This window comes from Molossus molossus, unplaced genomic scaffold (genome assembly GCF_014108415.1).
Source record: "Molossus molossus isolate mMolMol1 unplaced genomic scaffold, mMolMol1.p scaffold_m16_p_21, whole genome shotgun sequence".
Lineage (NCBI taxonomy): Eukaryota > Metazoa > Chordata > Mammalia > Chiroptera > Molossidae > Molossus > Molossus molossus.
The window spans coordinates 10,558,348-10,579,593 of record NW_023425357.1 but is presented as its reverse complement, the minus strand read 5'-3'; the positions used below and the strand labels follow the sequence as shown (position 1 = coordinate 10,579,593).

General features: G+C 55.1%; 2 protein-coding genes across 2 annotated transcripts; both read right to left on the bottom strand.

Annotated features, from left to right (window-relative positions):
• Positions 1-1,121: 1,121 nt before the first annotated feature.
• SPRED3 (sprouty related EVH1 domain containing 3) lies at positions 1,122-10,327 on the bottom strand. Its single transcript, XM_036275845.1, is given in 9 exon segments — positions 1,122-1,745; positions 2,321-2,467; positions 4,534-4,607; positions 4,702-4,870; positions 5,967-6,147; positions 7,655-7,887; positions 7,889-7,938; positions 7,941-7,998; positions 10,214-10,327. Coding segments are annotated over 9 exon segments (1,650 nt in total).
• Positions 10,328-13,248: 2,921 nt separating this feature from the next.
• Positions 13,249-20,052, bottom strand: PSMD8 (proteasome 26S subunit, non-ATPase 8). Its single transcript, XM_036274494.1, has 7 exons — positions 19,658-20,052; positions 18,573-18,645; positions 18,353-18,455; positions 17,063-17,228; positions 15,979-16,079; positions 14,184-14,295; positions 13,249-13,480 (listed from the first exon to the last, which is right to left on the bottom strand). The coding sequence occupies exons 1-7, from the start codon at positions 19,826-19,828 to the stop codon at positions 13,343-13,345; spliced, it is 864 nt and encodes a 287-aa protein (XP_036130387.1). The 5' UTR covers positions 19,829-20,052; the 3' UTR covers positions 13,249-13,342.
• Positions 20,053-21,246: the final 1,194 nt, after the last annotated feature.

Sequence of the window (21,246 nt, the reverse complement as noted above, 5' to 3'; positions counted from 1 at the left end):
GGGGCACCTCAGATCTGGTATGGAGGGACCAAGGTCTTGGTCAGGGATAATCCCAATGCTGTGTAGGCTTGAGACCTGAATTTGAAAGGTCATTGGCACCTTGGGATCTTGGATCTCGTGCTCCTAAAGCACCTTGGGGTCACTCAGGGACTGGGGACCAAGGGGACAGAGGTCAGGGTTGTCATGAACATCCCATCCTCTGGGAGCTGGGCTTCTAGCCTTTAGGGGATTGGGGATTTGTGGGTACAAAGAAGCCAAAGATTCCAGGACATTCCAAGACTTGAAATCCAAGTCCAAGAGGGCTATCTGAGGATTTGGGACTAGTGTTTTGGGCCTGGAGGTTGGTGGCCTTCAATCTGAAAGTACTAGGCACCTCAGTGTCCTATATACGAGATTCAAAGCTCCTGGGAACACTGGCTGGGGGTTGGGGGGTCTACAGCAGTCTTTGATCCCTGGCTCCCAGAGCATCTTGGAGCCTGACATCTCCATGGGGGGAGGAGAGGGACTCTGAGATGGGTGTCTCAGGCCATTTTGGTCAGAGAACATCTGTTTGAGCATATCTAGAACTCGGGGCATTTTAAGAGGGCCCAGGGTCTCAGGGGTCCCCTACAAGAACTCCTCAGATATGGGTTCCCCAGGTTTTAGGTAAGCATTCAGGAATCACTTGGGGTGATTCTGGGTCTTGAGATCTCAAGATCTGAAAATAATTGTATACAGGCAGGGTCAGGCATTCCCAACTCCCGACTAATTCTGGGGCTGGAATCTGAGGGTTCGGTCAGGGGTCAGGGCCCTGCGTCTGTCAGGATCTGTGTGCTCCCAGTGCAGAGACTGGGGATGACTGGAGTCTCCTCAGCCTAGGCCATGGGGGAGGGGACAGCGGGGTGAAGATGACAGCTCAGGATGCCTGAGACCTCTTGGGTAGACAGCCCAGTGAAGCTGGGCCTGGGATCCCTCAATCCCAGATTTAGGGTCCGGGTTCCAGGTCAGGGGTCTCTCATTCCAAACTTGAGCTCCAAGTTCCGGCTGTGCCTAGGTTTGGGTTTGGGGTCCGAACGGAGGCCGGGGTCCTGGACCCACAATTTCGGGTCCTCGTTCTGGGGGCCGCATCCACCAGGCTATCCTCACCGTGCAGCCTCCTCGTGGCGACCCCCGCAGCCGGCGCAGCCGCATCGCGCTGCAACCCAGTGGCAGGCGCGCAGGGGCGCGTAGCAGCAGAGGCAGGGCACCGCCAGCGACAGGGCGGCCAGCGCGGCCCAGCGCGCGGCGGGCCGTGGGTGGCCCGGCTCGCAGGCACACGGGTCCGAGAAGTCGCCCTCGGCGTCCGACAGGCAGTGGTAGAGCAAGCTCTCTGCACACCACAGGCAGCTGAGACGGCGCACCAGCAAGCGGCCCGGGTCTGGGGCCTCGGCGCAGCGGCCTCCGCGCCCGTCTGCTCGGCGGCGGAAGAGCGCGCGGCAGTGCACACAACGCGCCGCCGCCTCGGCCTCGGGGGAGGCCTTGGCTGGCGCCGGGGGCCCAGCCTCTGGGAGAGGGGCAGGTAGGGCGGCTGGGGGTCCCATGGCTGCACCCCTCAACGCGCCAGCCTTGGCAAAGCGAACGACGCAGGTGGACAGGGTGAGGGGCGCGGGCAGCCCGGTGCGCCGGTAATCCTCATAGCCACGGCCGCCCCAGCCCAGGCCCCCTGCCCCGGCCGAGGGCTCTGCGGGCTCCGGAAATCCCGTGAACGGTAGGAGCGGAGGGTAGCTCTGTGGGATGAAGGGACAGGAGAACCCATTAGTGGGATTTGTGATCCCTGACATTCTGCCACAACCCCCGTCCATCCCAGTCTCAGAAAGCCTGAGACTCCAAAGACCCCACCAAGACTTCGTTGGTCCGAGGATCCTACGGCCTGAGTCCGGCAGTCAGACTCCCACACCCCTAGCCCACCCCTCCCCCAGGGGCGGAAGAAATCCAGGGACGTACAGAAGAATCCAGGCACCAACCCCACCCCGTAAGGACCCAGTCCTGTCCTCTCTCAAAATCCAGGAGCAACCCGCTAATATACCAGAAGAATTAATCGCCCAAGTCATCCCCCAAGCCCCTCTGGAATTCAGAACTATTCAAAATTTCCAGGAGAGCAGGAGACGCTGGAAGCCCTTGCCTAACCCTCCCAGGATCCCCAGGCTTACCAGCTACCCTCCCACCCCACCTGTTAACTCCATTCAGCCATCCCTTAGGATGCTTGCGGTTTCTCCCCGCTCTGCAGCCTCATTCCTGCCCGCTTCGGGCCGTGGCACCCCATGGGGAACCTCTGACTACTGCTAGGGGTCGGAGGGCTCACCTGAGCAGGGGAGCGTCGGAGCTGGGGCGGCGTGGCCGGCCCGAAGCCAGAAGCTGACTCCACAGTGACCACGGGGGCCTCCGCAGCAGTGGTGGGAGGCGTCTCCTGGCGGCTGTGACTGGAGGAGGAGTCGCTGTCGACGTGGGACTGGGGGAGATTGGCGGCCTCAGAGCCGGACCGGCACAGCCCAGCCAATGCCCTCACACAGACCCCCTCCCATTTCGAGCGAGGGCTCTGCGTCCAGACAGGCCTGGGTTCAAACCCCGGCTCTGCCTCTGGCTGGTTGTGTGACCTCCAGCAAGTGAGCTCATCTCTCTGAGCCTCAGCTTCCTCCTCTGTAAAATGGGGATCATAATAGTATCTATTCATAAGGCTGTGATTAGGCCCCACTGTAAAGGGCGCAACACAAGCCTGAAGTTCAGGAAGAGCTGGTCATTGTTATTGTTATTAATTGACGCCCTCTTTTTATCTGTTCAGCTCACCAACTTACAGAACATCAAACCATCCTCCTCCCTTCTCAGAAGCCCTCTCGTTTAGCCAGTCAGCTGCTCCCCAGTCTCATGCCCACCACCACACCTTTATTGGGGCAGTTTCACCCACCTGGAATTTGTTCTTTCCCATCCAGACCAAGCTCTGTCCTTTACAAGCTGAAACGGCACTTCTCAGACCCTGGATTTCCTTTCTGTAACTTGGGAATCATTCCTACCTCATCTGTTTCCTATCTTCAAAAGCCATTCATTGAACACCAACGACATGCCAGGCTCACAGAGGCTGTTGTGAGGATGTGAGATGGAGCATGGGAGGTACAGCAGTTTTCCCGAGTGTCAATCATCGAGAACTGTCTATGTGATTTTTATAGACCCACCTGCATCTCCCATGACCCTGGGAATCCCCCTGGTCTGCCCAGGGGACCGGTTTTGTCCCTCAGTGTTCTCAAGCAACTCCCACTGTTCCCGGCAAGTGCCAGATCGCATTGGACATCCTGTGCATCTATCGATTCAATAAATTTATTCAACACATCTTTACTGAACACTTACTGCATACCTACCAGGCCCTGTTTTAAGCCTTGGAGATGCAGCAAGAAAGCAACAAAAGATCCTTGCCCTCCAGGAGCTGACATTCTAGCATGGGAGAATGACAGTACTAAAAGATAAAATTCTCTATTGAGAAAGAAAAGAAGGAAAATATCTTAGAAGCTGGGGGGAAATTAGAACAGGATAAGGAGCATTAGGAGATTGCAATTTTAAACAGGGTCCCCAGGGAGGGCTGCACTGACAGGGCGACATGTGTAAAGCCCCAAAGAATATAAGGGTATGAGCCATGTGGAAAGTTAGGGAAAGGTGTTTCAAGACAGAAGGCCCAGCCAGTGCAAAGGAGCTGAGACAGGAATGTGCCTGTCCTTTTGGAGTAACAGTGAGGAGGTCAGTATGGCTGAAGCAGAGGAAGGAAGAGGAAGAAAAAAAGGGGGCCAGATGGTGTGGGGTTTTATATACCACTGTAAGGACTTTGTTCTTTACCCTGAGTGAGATGGAGCCCTGGGAGGGTTCTGAGTGGAGGTTGGCCATAATCTGACTTCGATGTCAATAGGGTCCCTCTGGCTGTGTGCACGAAGAGGTATTAGGGGATGGGGTAGGGGGTGACAATGAGAAGCTGGTGGGATGGTCTAGTTGGGAGGTGAGGTTGGACTGTTACCAGGTTGCAGGCAGTCTGATCATTTTGAAAGTGAAGCCAATACTTGCTGACAGATTAGATGAGGGGCATAAAAAGAGAGGAGTCAAGGATGACTTCAAGGCTTGTACCCTGAGAAACTGAAAGGGTGGACCTGTCATTAACTTGTTCATCCATTTATTATTAATATTGATTCATTTTTATAGTTTATCTTTAAAAATTTTTTTGTTCTGCCTTTCCACACTAGAAGAGAAACTCCATAAGGAAAGGGACTTTGTTTTGTTCACTGATGTATCCCCAGTGCCTAAAACACTGCTGATTGATGGAAGGTGTTCAATAAATACCCTTGAATGAATGTGTGAGTATGTTCTATCATGATAGAACAGAAACTAGAATAACTGGGATTGAGTTGACCTGAGAGTTTGGGCCCAAATTTCTGTCCCCGGCTTGTGTCATGATGCCTGATACACAGTAGGTGCTCAAGGATGTTTGCAGAATAGAAATAAACCCCTGCCCTTCCAGCAGAGCTGGTCCTGGAGACTCACCGTCAGGGGGCAGGGAGTCTCTGCCGTGTCCTGGGAAGGGGAGGAGGAAGAGGAGGAGGAGGGGGTAAGCGAGCCTGCGGCAGGGAGAGAAGCAGAGAATAAGTTCTGTGGCCCCAGCTTCTCCCACCCCTCCACCAGCGCCCAGGTCCCGCTGCCTGTACCACTCACCTCGACCCAGGGCAGCCAGTGCTGCCAGCAGGCTCTTCTGAAATTCATCAGCTTCTGCAGGACTCTGAAACGTCAGCCCAAACTTGCAGTCACCCAGGCTCCAGTGATGGAAGATGGGGTTCACCTTGTTGTAAACCAAGCCTGGCCTCAGGGTACATTCCAAGGTGGTCTGAGGGCAGGAGGGAGCCAGGTCAGATACCTCCATCCAGCCATGCCTAGGACTTCTCCTCCACCCCCAGCACCCCATAAACCTCATTTCTCAATCCTAGGTGTACCCCTGAACCTTGACTAATACCACTCCCCAATTTTATTGAGCACATGTCTGATACTCCACTAGTTCCCCCAAACCCATTGATCCCTACATTTTCCAGTTCCCCCCTCTGATATCCCAATAGGAATCCCAAATCATATTGAATGCCTCAAAAAATTAATTAGTCCCCATTTGATAACCCAGTATCCCTCCTTCTGACTCAATAGTACTCCCCAACTTAATTAAACACCTCAAAAATATTACTGTTAATCCCCTCTCAATGCCCCAGTAATCTCCCAAAATGATACCCCCCAAATTCTTATCAAACTGCCACAGATTCCCTGCATATGCTGGTCAACACCCTAGATGTTCCCTCATATCCTTGCCTAACATCACTATATTCCTTCACACTATTTCAAACTCCATGAATTTTTCCTTCCAACCCCGTTCTGAACTGCAACCCTTCCCCCAAGCCTCTGCAAAGCATCCAGATCTTTCTACTACACCCTTAGCTGAAACTTTAACACTGTCCTTCCAAATCGTGCCAGACAGCCCAGAATATTCCTGCTGAACCCAAATATAGAATTGTAAACCCTATCTGACATTTCCAGATGGTCCCACCAAATGCCTTCGTATATTTAGGGCAGACAGGGGCCAAGAGTGTAGGGTGCTGTGGTGAGGATCTCTGAAGGGGAGGGAGCCATCAGAGGTTCTAAGCAGAGGAGGGATATGATCTGAGTCAGGTGTTAGCAGAACCCCTGTGGAGCACACTGGGGGGGGGGCAAGGAGAGCAGTAAGGAGGCTGATATGATAGTCCATCAGGAATGGCAGTGGATAGGACCTGCTTAATACCCCAAATGTTCCCAAAACTCCCAACTCTTAGCCATAGGACAGATACTCACTTCCAAACTCCATCCCACACCCAGGTTTGGAGATGACCTGACCTCTCCTCTACAGGCCCATCTCTCTATTTCCCCAGACCCCCACCCTGCTCCCATGCCCGACAGTGGCTCACTTTCTGGTCCCGGAGTCGCTCCCCGTGGATGACGTAGTGCCCCTGGCGGGCCCCCCCCTCGGGCCTGGCCCCTCGGACCCGACATACGCTCACCTGGCTGAGGCCCCCGCCCCCCACAGGCAGCCAGCCCCCACTGGAGTCATCTCGGGCCATCACCACAGCTCGGACCCGAACCATGTACCTGAAGGTGGAGGGACAGGGACAACATGGTCAGTGAACTCCAATCCTGTTCTCTCATTTAATGTCCCCCCAACCCTTATTCCCCCTCTTCTTTTCTCTCATCATGATCCACTGCAACCTTCATCACTGATACTCAGCTTACCTTCCATTCCCACCTTCTTCTGCATACCCACCTCTCCCCATGCCCTTCTTCCAGCATGGCTTCCTTCGTCCTCACGCCATCTCTCTTCCCTCATGCCTGTCTTCTCCACATCTCCCCTTTCCCTCCATCCCCCTTTCCTCCCTTTTCCCATCCACACCCCCACAGCCTGGGTTTTCCACTTCCCTTCCCCCTCCTGCTCATCCCCCATCAACCTTGTCTCCTCCCTTCTCTCCTCTCCTTCTCATACCCACAGCCCCACCCATCCTTCCCCCTCACAGCTGGGTGCCCGAGTATATATGTATTTTCTTAGAGTCCATCAACTCAGCTCCAGTCCCCCCCTCACTGCCTCTGCACTCTGCCCCCCCAGGCCACTGGCTGGGTGAGAAACCCAGGCTCTCTTCCCCCACTCCTTCCCGGATTTATGAATGAGACCGGATGCAAAGCTCACTGAGTCACCCAGCAACGGGAGACGGTCAGGGAGAGAACCAGAAATGGCCAGAGAGAGGCCGAAAGGGAGATGGAGGCAGTGGAAGCTAGAAACTGGCGACCGAGACACATCTAGAGAGCATTTCATTCACAAAAAACCAAGCTTGTTCCCTCGGGCCCCAGCCTAGGGAAGGCTAAGGGGAGAGATTGGCTGGGGGCGGGGTGGGGGTTGATCCCTCCTCCTCCCCGCCCCAGCATCCTTCAAAACCATCTTACCCCGCCCCCCAGCTCGGGAGACGTAGCCCTCCACCCAGTAATCGGGATCGGCATTTAGCCCCTCACTACCACTTGGCGCAGGGACCCTGGCACCCCAGACTTAGGGACCCATGCGATGAGCTCTAGCCCTTTCCCCCACTTGCAGGCTACCGGGTTTCTCCGGCCCCTCAACGGGGGAAAACGCGGCCGCAGCGCCGCCAGCGCCCCCAGCCCCCTTTTCTCAATGGGATGGGATTTTGTGAATGAGCAGTCACGTGATGCTGCTTCCTTTGTCCGCCCGCCTCCCCCGACAACAGGTGAAGCAGAGAAAAAGGGCAGAGGGTCCCCCGCAGGGCCTAGCTGGGATGGGACGCCGGGGTTTCTGGGTGCTCTATGCTCCCCACCCATCTGTTTCCCGGTGAGGGGAAGTGGTCCCCACACTTCCTCAATGGTGGGGGTCCTGTACGGAATTTTATGAATGGAGCATCCTCGGAAGAAGTCCAGACCCCCCAAATGGAGACTGGTACCCCAAATGGCTGCCGCGCAGTTTATGGGCCCCCACCCCCTTGTCCTTCCAGCCGGGATCTGGGGGCGCCCTGGTGGGCAGGAGACGCAGCGCGGTCCAGACCACCCCCACACCAGGACAGGCGTCTGTCAGCCCCCGCCCCCTCGCCCTCCTCAGCACCTGCCTAGGAGGCTCCGGCCGGGCTCCGAGCGGCGGCGACGTGGCCTCCACCTCCTCCTGTTCGCTCCGGCTCCCTCTTTGGCTCCGGCGGCGCTAGAGACGGGCTCCGGGAGCCGGGGCGAGAGGGGAAGGAGGGGGAGCTTGAAAGATGGGTGGGGGGAAGGGGGCGGCTTGGGGGAGGTGTAAACGCAAGGCGGGCGTACTTGCCCGCTGGGTCCTAGAGCCCGGCACCAGCTTCTGTGAACGGCCCCCCAGCCCCCATTTTCTCAGGATCCATAGAGGATCCCTACTTTGCCAGCCATCCGCGCCATTGGCCCCTGAGGGTGTGGGGAAGGGGTCCGGGACTTGGCCCGGTCTCGGGGTTCTAAAGAGGCTAGGGTCTACGCTTTGGGCACTAAATGGGAGGGGCTAAGTGCCTGGCAGGGTTCGAAAAGGGGTGGGGCGAGAAGGGAGCATTCACAAGGGGGCGGGGTCGGAGGGCCCGGGAAAGGAGAGACCGAGGACGCCAAAAGCTCAAACCAGTGAGTGCGTCATGGAAGGGGCCGATTCACCGCGGTTAGGCCTCCAGGGCGGGCGAAGGAGGGAGAGGGTCTTGGGAGTTTAGGAGAAAATTGTCTCAGGGGCGGGGCGCAGGAGATCCGAGATTGAAAAGCTACGTAGCTTGGTTCCTAATGGGCGGGGCTTAGGGAGAGAGACTAACGGGAGGGGCGGGGCATTGCAAAGGGGAGGAGCTAAGGAGAACGTTCTGAAGGAGTGAGGCCTAGAACTCCGCGGCCTGGGTGCGGGGAATAAGACATCTGAGAATTTCAAAGAAAAATCCAGGTTGGTAAAGGGACGGCTGGCCTCCAGCTGTTTGACAGGAGGGCGTGGCCACGAGCCCGGAGGCGGGGCCTAGATCTCGGGGTCCGCCCTCGCTGTCTCGCCCACTTGCCTTCACCCGCACCCCCGTTCTTTTCGGTTATTTTCTGCTACGGCCGTTCCCCGCCCTGCCCTGGGCCCAGGGGACCGCGGTCTGAACTTTGGTGGGCAGGAGAAATCGGTGAGTGGGCACCTCTGGTCGGAAGAGCCAAGGGCGGGGCTTGGGGAAAGGGGTGGGGCCTGAGTGTAGAGGCCTGCCGGTAGACCCGCACCGGGAAGAGATTATGAGTGAGGCCTGAAGATCTGCTGATGCTTGGGAGAAAGACAGGTCCCAAATGAGAGAGACAGAGACAGACAGAGGGAGAGAGAGAGGGAGATCAGAGGGTCAGAGGGGAGGACAGGGTTTAGCATGACAGAAACACCTGGAATTGTTAGGCGGGGGCGGGGCCAGACCTGCCTAGGTGTTGAGGAAGCCCTATTCCTAGACAATCGGGGGCGGGACCAGAGAGTGAGGGGGGTGCTACAGGGCAGGGAGAGAAGCTTGAACGTCTTGTAGGCTACGTAGGCTACTGAGCACAACCATCATGAGTGATGAGGCCTGAATGACAGGAAAGCGGGCAAGACCTGTGTCTTGGAGCCTGGAGACCTGGGTCGTGGCCAAAGTGTAGGGATGTAATCTGAGGGACCAGCCAGGGGGTCAGGGACAGAACCTTAGTAAACTAAGAGGATGGAGCCTGTTTCTGAACAGCAGCTGTATGGGGCCATGGGGAAGGCGTGAGCATTGAGAGGGAACACGAATGCGGCTAGAGATTGGTGCTTGAGTAGATCTTGGAGGACAGGGGTGGATCGGTAGCACCAAGTATAGCTGGCCTCGTCGGGTCCCCACAGACCTGGCCGACTGAATGGTGGAAGTTTTTCTGACCACAGTCCCCGTCCTCCGTCAGAAATGGGGAACGTGCAGTCGGAGCCGTCCGCAGGCGGGGGCTCCCGAAAAGAGCAGGTCTCCGACCGCTCCTCCGACGCCCGCCGGACGTCCTTGGCGGAGCCCGAGGTGACCCCCTCCTCCCCTGCCACACGCCTGGCTCGTGGGCTGGGCGTCTGGTTCCCCAGCAGCTCGACGGCCCCGGGACCCCTGGTACCCCCGGAGCCCCAGGCCTCACCCTCGCCCCTGACCTTAGAAATGCCCTCGCCAGTGACGCCCCCTTCAGAGGAGGTCGCTGCGGCCGCGGTCTCCACACCACCCTTGCCCCCCGTGGGGACCCTGTTGCCCGCGCCGTCTAAGTGGCGAAAAACCGCGGGCACTTCGGTGCCGCGGATCCGCGGTCTGCTGGAGGCAAGCCATCGCGGCCAGGGCGACCCTCCGAGCCTCCATCCGCTGCCGCCGCCGCCGCCGCCGCCGCCCCTGCCACGAACCGAAGAGGACCCCAACCCTGTCCCAAGGGCCCTATCCCTCACTCCGCCACCCTTGGAGCCGAGAAAGCCGCCACCACCGCCGCCTTCCGACCGGCAGATCCCGGACCTCAGAATCAGTCCTGCTTTGGCCACACCTGCCAAAACCCCTACAGAAAGCCAGGTCCCGCGCAGCAGCGAGCGCCAGACGCCTGGCGGGGCCCGTGGAGGAACGCCTTCCCAAGCAGGCGACGGCGAAATGGCCAGGCCTGGGGCCTCCGAGGCCGGCCTGAGTCTGCTGTGTAAAGTCACCTTCAAGTCGGGGCCCCCTTTGCCCCCTGCGGCAGCTTCGAGTTCCTTAGTTGCCAAAGTCTCTCTCGGGGGCGGCGGAGGCAGGGGACTCTTCTCCACCGCCTCCGGCGCCATCACTTATGCCGAGGTCCTGAAGCAGGGGCCCCTGGCTCCGGGGGCCCCTCGCTGCCCGGGAGAAGTCCCTCGGGGGACCCAGGAAGCAGAGGGCGGTAATGGAGACGGCGAGGGGTGTTCTGGACACCCCTTGGTGCCTGCGTCCCATGCCCGGGCCCTTCCGCCACCACCCTACACCACCTTCCCAGGCTCGAAGCCCAAATTTGACTGGGTGAGTCCTCCCGATGGCCCTGAACGCCACTTCCGCTTCAACGGGGCTAGTGGAGGCATCGGGGCCCCCAGACGGCGTGCAGCCGCGCTCTCGGGTCCCTGGGGCTCCCCGCCGCCTCCGCCAGGGCAGATGCACCCAGCTCCGGGCCCCCGGAGGCCCGTACCCGCCCTGCTGGCGCCACCTATGTTCATCTTCCCGGCGCCCACCAATGGAGAGCCTGTGTGCCCCAGGCCTCCTGGCCCACAGGAGTTGCCGCCGCCTCCGCCTCTGCCACCGCCCACGCCACCACCTACGCCGCCTCCCGCGCCACCGCCCATACCGCAGCCGCCAGTTCTCCAGCCAACGCCGCTGCTCACGGTGCTCCCGCCTACCCCAGGCTCGGGCCACTTGGAGCCCGCCCTGCCCCCCGCCCAGGCTCCCGCCCTGCCCCCCGCCTTGGCTACAGACCAGGCCCCAGCTCCAGCTCCAGCTCCAGCCCCAGCCCCAGCCCCAGCCCCAGCCCCAGCCCCAGCCCCAGCTCCCACTAAGGCCGAGCCACCGCCGCCTGCGCCCACGCCCATTAAAGCCCGCACGCGCAGAAACAAGGGCCCCCGTGCAGCCCGGTGCGCGGCCCGTGAGGATGGCACTCCTGGAGAGGGTCCTCGTGAACGGACTGCAGCTACCGTGACTGACACCGGCAGTGGAGGAGGTGGTGGTGTCGGGGCTCCTCCAGCGGGGACGGCTAACACTAGTGCCCGGCGCCACTGGCCACCCTTCCAGGTGCTTAACTCTTGTCCCTCCAAGTGTTACTGCCGCCACCAGCCACGCCATCGCCGCCTGCCACGCAACGTGTCTGCCTGGTGAGGGGTGTTAGAGGGATAGGGAGGGGAAGTGGGAGGGGGGTCAGGGAGGGTAGGGCATACCACTTTTAAGTCTTAAACCCAACTTCCGTGGATAGAGCCCTATTCATGACCCCAGCTGACCCTTGACCTTTTCCTTGGCTGCATTTTAAACCCACCTGAGCTCCAATAAGGAACCAGCCCTTTGGTATCCATACCTCCAAGCTGACTCCTGACCCTCTTGTTGCTTTGGTTACTTTCTGGAGCTATCAAGGGTGGAAACTGGTCCCAGCTGATCCACTGTCTTCACAGCCTTGACCCTGTCCCTGAGAGTGGCAACAGAGACCATGTCCCAAGCTCTTCAGGGATGGGAGGGGAGATGACTGTCTTCTGGAACCAAACAAATATAAATGCAGGGCTCCAAAGGAAGCCCCAGTTCTAGCCCCAGACTGCTACCCTCAGCCTCTGGCAATTTCTGATTCTGGGACCCAAGGTTTTGACTGCCAGAGGGCACTGATGTCCCAGCCCTTGTGCTAGAGACTACTCCCAAGTCTTCAGATCTAGGGGAGACGCTCTGCATCATCCAATTACCCCACACACTGAATTTCAGGATTGGATACCAGGGTCTGTCTGACCCCAGCTCCTGAGAATCCTAAATCACTAGGAGACCCTCTGCTCTGGACCCCTTGGAGCTCAGCTGGGAGGTGGGAGGGATGTCACACTATCACCAACCCGTAGCACCTTTTCCTACCTGGTTTAAATGGCCACAGCCCTGCCCTAGACTGCCTATGAGATACCCAGACATGGTCCCTCATGCAGATGGAGTGAAGCCTAGAAGGGGTAAGGGCCTGACCACATAGCCATACCCTGCTTACTCTACTTCATCCTAGGCTGAGCACACCCACCAACCACCTGAGTGAGCCATCCTGGGTTGCCACCATCAAGCTGGCCGGCTCCCTGGTGGCCGGTCTGGAGCACTTCGACTTGCAGGCCACCCATTCCAACTGAATACAGTCTGATCGATGGCTTCTACCTCCCCCTCCTTGACAATAAAATAACCAACCATCCAGATGCCTAAATGCCTGTCAAGTCACCTGCTAAGGGTTGAAAGAGTGGGGTGGGGCAGGGCAGAATTCTCCACAGGCACCACATCCTAAACAGGTTGGACTCAGGGCAACAGTAACGGAAGTTCCATTCATCCAGCATCCAGAATGATGGGCCCCAGGGTGAGATGGTCTCATTCCCCATAATACCATCAGCCCCATTTCTGAGCTGATCTGGTGCCAAGCTGAAGGGTTCAGCACAAATCCCTCTAGAAAGCAGGAGTGATCATTTCCATTTTACAGCTGGAGAAACTGACTCTGGAAGACATGAAAAATTCTACAAATGGCCTAGCCAGATTTGGACTCTGCCTTAAACACCTCAAGAATGTCAAGGCAGGAAACATAAGCTGGGGATGTGGAATGTCGTAAGTCACAGCACTGGCTCAGGAAGGGAAGGAACCAAGGCAAACTCATGCCAGGGCCCATGCCTTTTGTTCCAAGAGGTCTCAAATTGGTAGCCCATATAAGTAGTCCATTTTGAATGTCATTGAAAAAATTGGTTTAATGCATTGCAAACATTTTTTAAAAATGGGACATTTCATACCCTTCACTAAGGAACTGGTGCCTTAGCCTGGCCCTCCTGTGTCCACAGCTGGGTGCAACAGTCCCTCTACCCAGAGCTGTGCTCCCCCAAGCCACAGTGCCACCAGAACCCTGCAGTGGGCATTTGACACCTTAAGCAAAGGCCACTGGACAAAAGCTGACCCCTGAGGGGCATCAAACTTCCAAGTTCTTCAGAGATAAGGACTTGTCTCCCCACCATTCCACCCAGGGAGGTAAGGGCCTGGGAGACAGAATGTCCATTCAGCTTTATTGGAGGAAACCTTGCACTACAGCTGCTTTCAGTAATGCAAGCCCTGCCCCACCCCAGTGCCTGCTGGGCTCAGACGATCATTTCCAGCTGCCGGGCATACTCGATGACCTGTTTGGCCAGCTCCGTGGAGGGGATGGTGGTATCTTCTGGTTTCTGCTGCTGGCTGGCAAAGCTGTAGTAGTTGTTGAGGCCCAGGACCCACCCTCGCTGCAGAAAGGGAGAGAGGAAAGATGGGAGGGGTGATCACAGAGGCTCCCTCCCCACCCTGCAGAACCAGCTCTTACCCATGTAAGCCCTGGCTTGCTTTCCTCACCAACCCTCATCTACCCGCACAATTCTAGGCAAGCATCTGTACCTCTCTGTGCCTCAGTTTCTCTGTTTGACACTGGATAAGTCTGCTATGAGAATTCAATCAACACTTGTAAAGTGCTGAGAACAGTATTTGGCCCAGAGTAAACAATCACTAAATATCAGCTGTCACCATCGCTCAAGTCCAGTTTCACCTCTTCCAGCCTGTCCTTAACCCTCCTGATACCAGGGTCACTGCACCCCTTGCACCAGCATCTCCACGGACACTGCTCCTACATAAATACCCCAGACCAGTGTAGCACAGTCATATGGGGAAAAGCTGCAACCTCCAAGGAATTCTGACAAGGACAACAGCCAACATGTGTCGAGTAGCCAACTCTGCCTTGTGCCAGATGCTGTGCTAAGCGCGCCCCACATGTTAAATTCTAGCCTCATCCTATAGACAGGGAAACTGAAGCTCAGAGAAGTCCAGCAATTTGCCTGAGGTTACACAGCTGGATTTTTAAACCTGGGCAGTCATGCTCCAGTGTCCCTCCAGACCACCCTCACTGCTCTTAGTGAGTGCACCCCTTGGCCCCATGACCCTTTGCACCCCAGCCACCTTTTTGGCGTAGTCCGTCATCTTTTTGGGTGTGTTGAAGAAGAGGATCCGGGTGGCCTCAGTAAAGAGGATTTTCTCATAGGCCTTCTCGATGCATCCGGCAATCTCATCTCTGGGGGAAGATGAGGTTCTCACTATTGAACACACGCAGCACTCCAGGCCCTGTCCTCCCTGGTCTGACATGGGCGAGCTCTGGCCCTTCAGCTCAGCACTGACTACTGGAATATGTTTGTTACCTGTCCTGTTTAACTAACGGAGGCTCAGGCAGAGAGGGAGGAGCATGACCAGAATTGCAAAACCAGGGTCACACCCAGGTCTCTCTGGCTTCCAGGCCCAAACTCTGAATCCCACTCCCAGCCATGATTTCAGGCTATCTGAAAGCCAGTCCTGGGTTCCCATGAAGGGGGGTCTCTTTACATAACACCACCCTCCCACAAGGGTGCTGCACTCCATTTCTAAATCCAATCTTGAGGGGGTTCTTTGCACCCTTGCCAAGAGGTATGATGATCAACACTGAATGGAAAAACAGCAAAGCATCAAGTCACTGAAACGGAAGAAGGGATTAGCTCGGAGGAGAAAAACTGATGGGAAGGGTGCATCTATTCTTAAGTATGTTATCTCTTAGGTCAAGTAATATGTGGGCACATTTTTTCACTCCCTGTTGATTTTGGAAAGTCAAAACATTCATGAGCCCTGGCCAGTCTGGCTCAGCGGTTAGAGTGTTGGCCCAAGGACCAATGAGTCACGGGTCTGATTCCGGTCAAGGGCACATACCTCGGTTGCGGTTTGTCCCCGGCCCTGGTCAGGGTTGTGTGGGAGGCAACCAGTCAATGTGTCTCTCTCACATCAATGCTTCTCTCTATCTCCCTCTCTTTCTCTCCCTCCCTCCCACTGTATTTGAACAAAAATGAAAAAACATCCTCAAGTGAGGATTAAAAAAAAAAAATTCATAATTAAAAATAACCTAGCCCTGGCTGGTTTGGCTCAGCAGTTAGAGCATGGGCCTGCAGAACAAAAAATCATGGGTTCAATTCCCGGTCAAGGGCGTGTACCTTGGTTTCGGGTTCTATCCCTGGCCCCTGACGGGGTCATTCGGGGGATGGCCAATCGATGTGTCTCTCTCGTATCTCTCCCCGTCTCTCTCTCTCTCCCTTCCTCCCTCCTACTCCCAGTCTATCTGAAGAGCAACGGAAAAATATCCTCGGGTGAAGATGAAAAAAAAAAAAAGAAACCTAAACCTGCGAAAACTACCCTCCTCACTCCCACCACCTCTGCGGGCTTGGCTTTGCCACCCAAGGAATGGAAACCCATCTCAATCTGGCACTCTGCCACCACCTGGACACCCCTTTACTCCTCGAAGGACTTGTAAACGTCATGCCCACTTTCCTCTGTGATGTCACTTGTGCACAGAACACCCCCTGACGGGCTAAAGGTGAAACTAGGAGCGCCACAGTTTAGGTGACGTGAGGTGAGGTCACGTGACCCATGACGACTTCTGAGAGAGGCAGCGTGGTCCCTGTTTGCTGAGCAGGTCCCTGTTGCTGAGCACTGTCTGGGTGCCAAATCCACGCTCTGGGTCTGAAATATATGGGCACATTCGTAAAAAGCCCAGAGCGAGATAGGGCTCTGGTCCACAATCTCATGGCCATGACCAGTTCCAGTTCATAGAAAAGGAAAACTGATGAGCCCGGTCTCCCCAGATCACGAGTGGCCAGAACAGGATTCAACTAAAGGCTACCTGACTCCGGATGCCAAGCTCTTTCCGAACCCCACAGGGCCCTGGCCCCCCACACACCTGATAGTGTCAAGCAGGATGTCGATGAAGAAGGTGTAGCTCTCGGCCGGGATGTTGCCTTTGGCCAGGAACACCTTGTTGTAGCTGCCCTCCATTAGGTACTGAAAAGAGCGAGGGGGGAAGATGAGAAGATGACTTAGAGGCTGCACACTGGCCTACCCAGTGAGGCGCCACCATTCTCCCAGTGCCTCCATAACTCCCCGAACAGAATGGGCACCTGCTCTACCAGGAAGGCCCCCCTGGTTTACTTAGATACACACACACACACACACACACAACATACACAAACCATACTCCCAGCCTGCCCTGGGCCGGTATGTAATCATCTCATCTACTCTTCAGTCACAGGAGGGAGACAGAGCTGGATGCACCACAAGCCCATTCCTCCTTCGCCCGAGCTGTGCTGCCCGCCTTAACTGCCCTCTCTCCCAACCTCTCTCCACAGCCAAATCCTCCTGAGACCGCAGCTCTGGAAACGACTTCCTAACCTTGGTTACTAAGGCTCTTCCCTGACCCTGCTGACCTTGTTCTAGAAACACTGTTGTCTTTGCTACCCCTTCATCACACCAGGCATGTTTCTGCCTTGGGACCTCAGTCTGGCTGCTGCCTCTACCCGGACCACTGTTCCCCTAGACGTCCACGTGGTTGGGTTCTTCATCTCTCTCAAGTCTTTTTCAAATTTCACATTTTCAGCAAGGCCTTCCCGACTACCCTTATTAAAAATCCACCCTTGCCCCCAGGTCTCCACCCTCCTTCCTGCTTTATTTTCCTCCATAGCACGTGACATCTGACAGACTATACAGGCTACTTAATCTTTTTGGTTTTTTGTCTCTTCCTCATCTGAATGTCATGCTCCCAAGACCAGGGAATGTATCTGTTTTGTTCACTGTACAGTCTGAAAACCAACCACAGTGTCTGGCGCTTGGCTGGTGCTCAGTATTTGTTGGACAAATAAACAAATGAGTCCATGGGCTAAAAGATGGGTGAACCTTACTCATTCCTCCAGGAAACCCTCCCTAAGGTCTGTCCCTGCACCACTCCCTTTAGCCAGGCCCTCCCCTTCCCTTCCTTTCTCCAGACTCACTTGCTCAAGGGACACAGGATGCTTGATGTATACATTGGTCTGAATATCCTTGGCAGGCAGTCGCTCCAACTCCGTGTGGAACTCAGCCACCCGATTCTGAGACAGCAGGAAGAGGAGGTTAAGGCCCAAGAGCTGGTGCATGTATGCTGACTCGGGGAGCTGTTCCCTGTGAACCAAGGGGAGGGAACCAAGGTGAGAAAAACTGAGGTACCCAGGTTCTGGGGATTCCGGTGACTATCACATGCAGACTCCATGGAGAGGTATTGAGTCCTGGATTTTCAGATGAAACTGATGTCCAGAGAGATATGAAGAAGTCACAGTCAGATGGGCCTAAGTATGTGACTTCACTTCAGTAAAGTGACTCAGCCTCAGTTTCCCCAACTGTAAAATGGGTATCATCACAGTACCCATATCACAAGAGGGGGTTTAATGAATAAGGGTTAAGTGAATTAAATGACTTAAACTAGATAAAGTGATTAGAACAGTACCTGGCCCAAATACTGTGTGTTAGCTATGATTATGGTGTTAAAAATTATCACCCTTATTTTAAGGGGGATAGTGAGGCTTAGGGAGGTAAGGCCATTTGCCCAAGACCACATAATCGGGAACTGGCAAAATCAGTTTCAAACTCAGGTTCATCTGACTTTTAATGTCAAATTCTTAATCATTAATCCATGCAGGCACCACTGAGTTATAAGACCATTCAGTTTTATATTCAACATATATCCACTGAATCCATTCCCTGGGCCTGGGCCCCATGCTAGGCAAAGTTGGTACACATCCTCTGCCTTTAGGAGGCTCAGTCCAGCAGGAGAGACAGTTCTGGGATGGGAGAAGCACAGGCAGAGGGGTCAGGGCTGGGATGGGGGTAGCTAGGAAGAGGGCTGGTACAGCACTGGAGGCCACAGGAAAGAACTTGGCCTGGAACCTGAAGACTATGGAGAGCCATAACAGGTTCTAAGCAGGGGATCAACATCGCTGAATTTTAGTGTCACAGAGATCCTACTGGCTACTATGGGGTGGGGGTGAGGGGAAGGGGGAAGGACTAATCCAAGAGGTCAAGGCTGGGGCCAGGGAAGATGAAAGGTGATGGTGGTTACACTTATGAGTGGAAATGTAGCATGGGAATGTTGAGGGAGAAACAGAAGGGAGGCCAACAGAGACTCAGGACCCTGCAGCCTCTGCGGATAGAGCTAGGCAAAGGGGAAGGTCCCAGGCTAGAGCACCAGGGATCAAAGAGCCGCCATGGAACCCCCTCCAACCCCAATCAGGGGCAGAGTCCAACCTCACTTGTAATCGAAGTAGTAGCATTTGAGCTGGGCCATGTAGCGCTCGAAGGAAGGAATGTCCTTGCGTAGGATACTCCACTGGGCCCCAATCTCCAGTATGTCACCTGTGGGTGACAGGGAAGATTCTCAGGAGGTGACTGGGTCCCTCTCCTGACCACCACTGCACCATTCCTGCCACGACCCCCAATGCATCACCATCCACCAACTCCAGTGACACTCACGGGCCAGAATGAGCTGCTGTTTGGTCAGTTTGGTCCCTGTGGTTGGCAGGAAGTTGAGCTCCAGCAGAACCAGCTGACTCACAGAATGAAAAGAAAAAAAGAAGGAAGATGGGACTTAAGTAATGGTTACTTACCTTTTCTAGGCCTTGGTTTTCCAATCTAGAAAATGTAGGTCATCAGCATCCCTTCCTCATAAGGTTGTTGTGAGCATTAAAGGAGCCAGCCCTCATAAAGCACTGTGAGTGCTCATTCAGGATTGCCTCACATTACAATGATTAATAGCGCCACTGGGAACAGGAGACAAAATCCAAGCCTGGCTCAATGGAATCAAGGGGGTGACCGGACACTAGCACCTTCACACCTTGGCAGACCTTTCCCACACTCCACTGGGTTGAGCCCTGCTTACTCCCTCCAACCCAAATCCAACAAGGGAGGGAGGAGGGAGAGATGCCAACCTCCAGGTATAGTCCAGCCCATGACTCACTCCGCATCTGACACCCCCATCTCTCAGCATTTTGGTCCAGCCCACAGTATTTGTATTTTCCCAAACACACTTGGTCGGAAGCACCATGAACCCCAGTCTAGTCCTCTACTGTAAGACTTCTTTTGTGTGGCTTTAGTCCAGCCTTCACAACTTGACTGGCCTCCCACTCCCCACAGATGCATCCCTAACCCCAAATCTCTCAGACCCAAACTTGGTCTGGTCTAGACCATACACCCCATTATCTCAGCCTCCTTTCATCGCCCTATCCAGTCCTCATTCCCCACTTGGCCTTATCCAGAACCCACCACCAGGAAAACTCCGACACCCGCGTCCTGCCACTCCAGCCAGTTAGGCCTCCAAGCACCAACACTCTGACCTCTCACTCGGTTGTGCCCAAACCAGTCTTTCCATCGCCCCCATCCGTGGGGCTGCATTTGCTCAGTTCCAGGCCCTTCTCACTTCTCCAAGTCCGCACACTGGCTGTTCTGAATCCTTCACCATGTTGGATACCCGACTGTATCCGGTCGGCACAGCGGTTTCGCCCGCGGAGAGGAACTCGGCTCGGTCTGGACCCCCTGGGAGCGCCCACGGCCACCCCTACCTTGAGACGGCCCAGCTCTTCTCCGCACTTGCTAAGGTTGGGGCTTTTGCGGTTCCATTCGCCCTTGAGCTGCTCGTACATGCCGGCCGCGGTCTGCAGGACGGCGCCCGAGGCCGCCGAATTCCCCGAGTTCGGGGAGCACACCGCCCCGTTCAGCGATGAGGTCGCCATCTTCCGTGATGAGGCAAACCGCCGGCCCGAGTTACTGCAGCGACGCCTACCGACGCTCGCCCGGCGGAAGTGGGGCCGAGGGGTGGAGCCCAAACTTGGGGGCGGGACTACAACTGCCTACCTCCGCCCGCCGTGCTCAGCGCTCTGCGGAAGCCCCGCCCTTAATGAACACGTCAGTCAGAGCTCCGCCTACTGTCTCTCGAGGTGCTGGCCGGAAGTCGCCTCCTGCCCTAGCTGAAAAGTGGCTGCGGTCGCGTCGCTTCCTTACTTCCCATAATCAATGTGGCTGTCCTGGCTTCAGCCTGGGCTTTCCGGATGCTACGTTTCCATCTCCGAGTTTGCAACTTCTCGGCAGCTTCTCAAAGCCAAGAGGTGGCAATGGCGGAGGAATTTGGAAGGCTGTGTTATTCTTTACATTTTATAAACAAGCTTTAAGAGCCTGGGTAACCTTCCAAGAGACTGACAGCTGAGATTTGAACCGAGGTCTTTCTAGTCTCACAGTGCATCCTTCCACATTTCCTCCAAGTTTATGCAAATATGCACGAACTTGACAAAAATCATACAGTTTTATGACTTTAAATACCTCAAAAATGGGTATGATTCTCAAATTTTTTCCCTACTGATTCCTCGCATATAACACACCTGAATATTCAACATCTCTTTTTATCTTTAAAAAATGTATTTATTTAATATTTTTAGAGAGAGAGGACAGGAGATGGAAATATGGATAAGACAAACATCAATCAGTTGCCTCGTGCACGCCCCCTACTGGGGATTGAGCCCAAAACCCTGGCATGTGCCTTGACAGGAATCAAATTGGTGATCTCTTGGTGCAGGGGTCCACACCCAACCTCCAAACCCCTCTCTTGTCACCATCATTAATAATGTTAAGTCCATGAGAAAAGGGGTATTTATCGATTTTCTTTACTGCTGTATTCCCAGCATGTAGTAGACAGTCAATAAATATTTGTTAAAGGAGTGAATGAATGGATGCGTAAAATAAGTGGTGTCTTTTTAAAAAGTTTTTAAACAAAAACTGGATCATATGATACATATTTTCTAAAAACAACATGCTTTTTAGCAATATATTAAAGCCATCTTTAAAGACCAATGGACATATATCTGACACCTTTAAAAAATTGGCTGCATAATATTTCATAGTACGAATATACCAAATTCATGTAATGTTTCCATGTTGATAATTTGGGTTCTTTATTTTTTTTATCCTCACCCGAGGACATTTTTGCATTTATTCTCAGACAGAGCGGGAGAGATGGGGGGGGGGGGAGAGAAACATCAATGTGAGAGAGACACATCGACTAGTCACCACCCACATGACCCCAACTGGGACTGGGGACAAACTGCAGCAGAGGTACGTGCCCTTAGTGGGAACTGAACCTGGAACTCTCTGGTCCGCG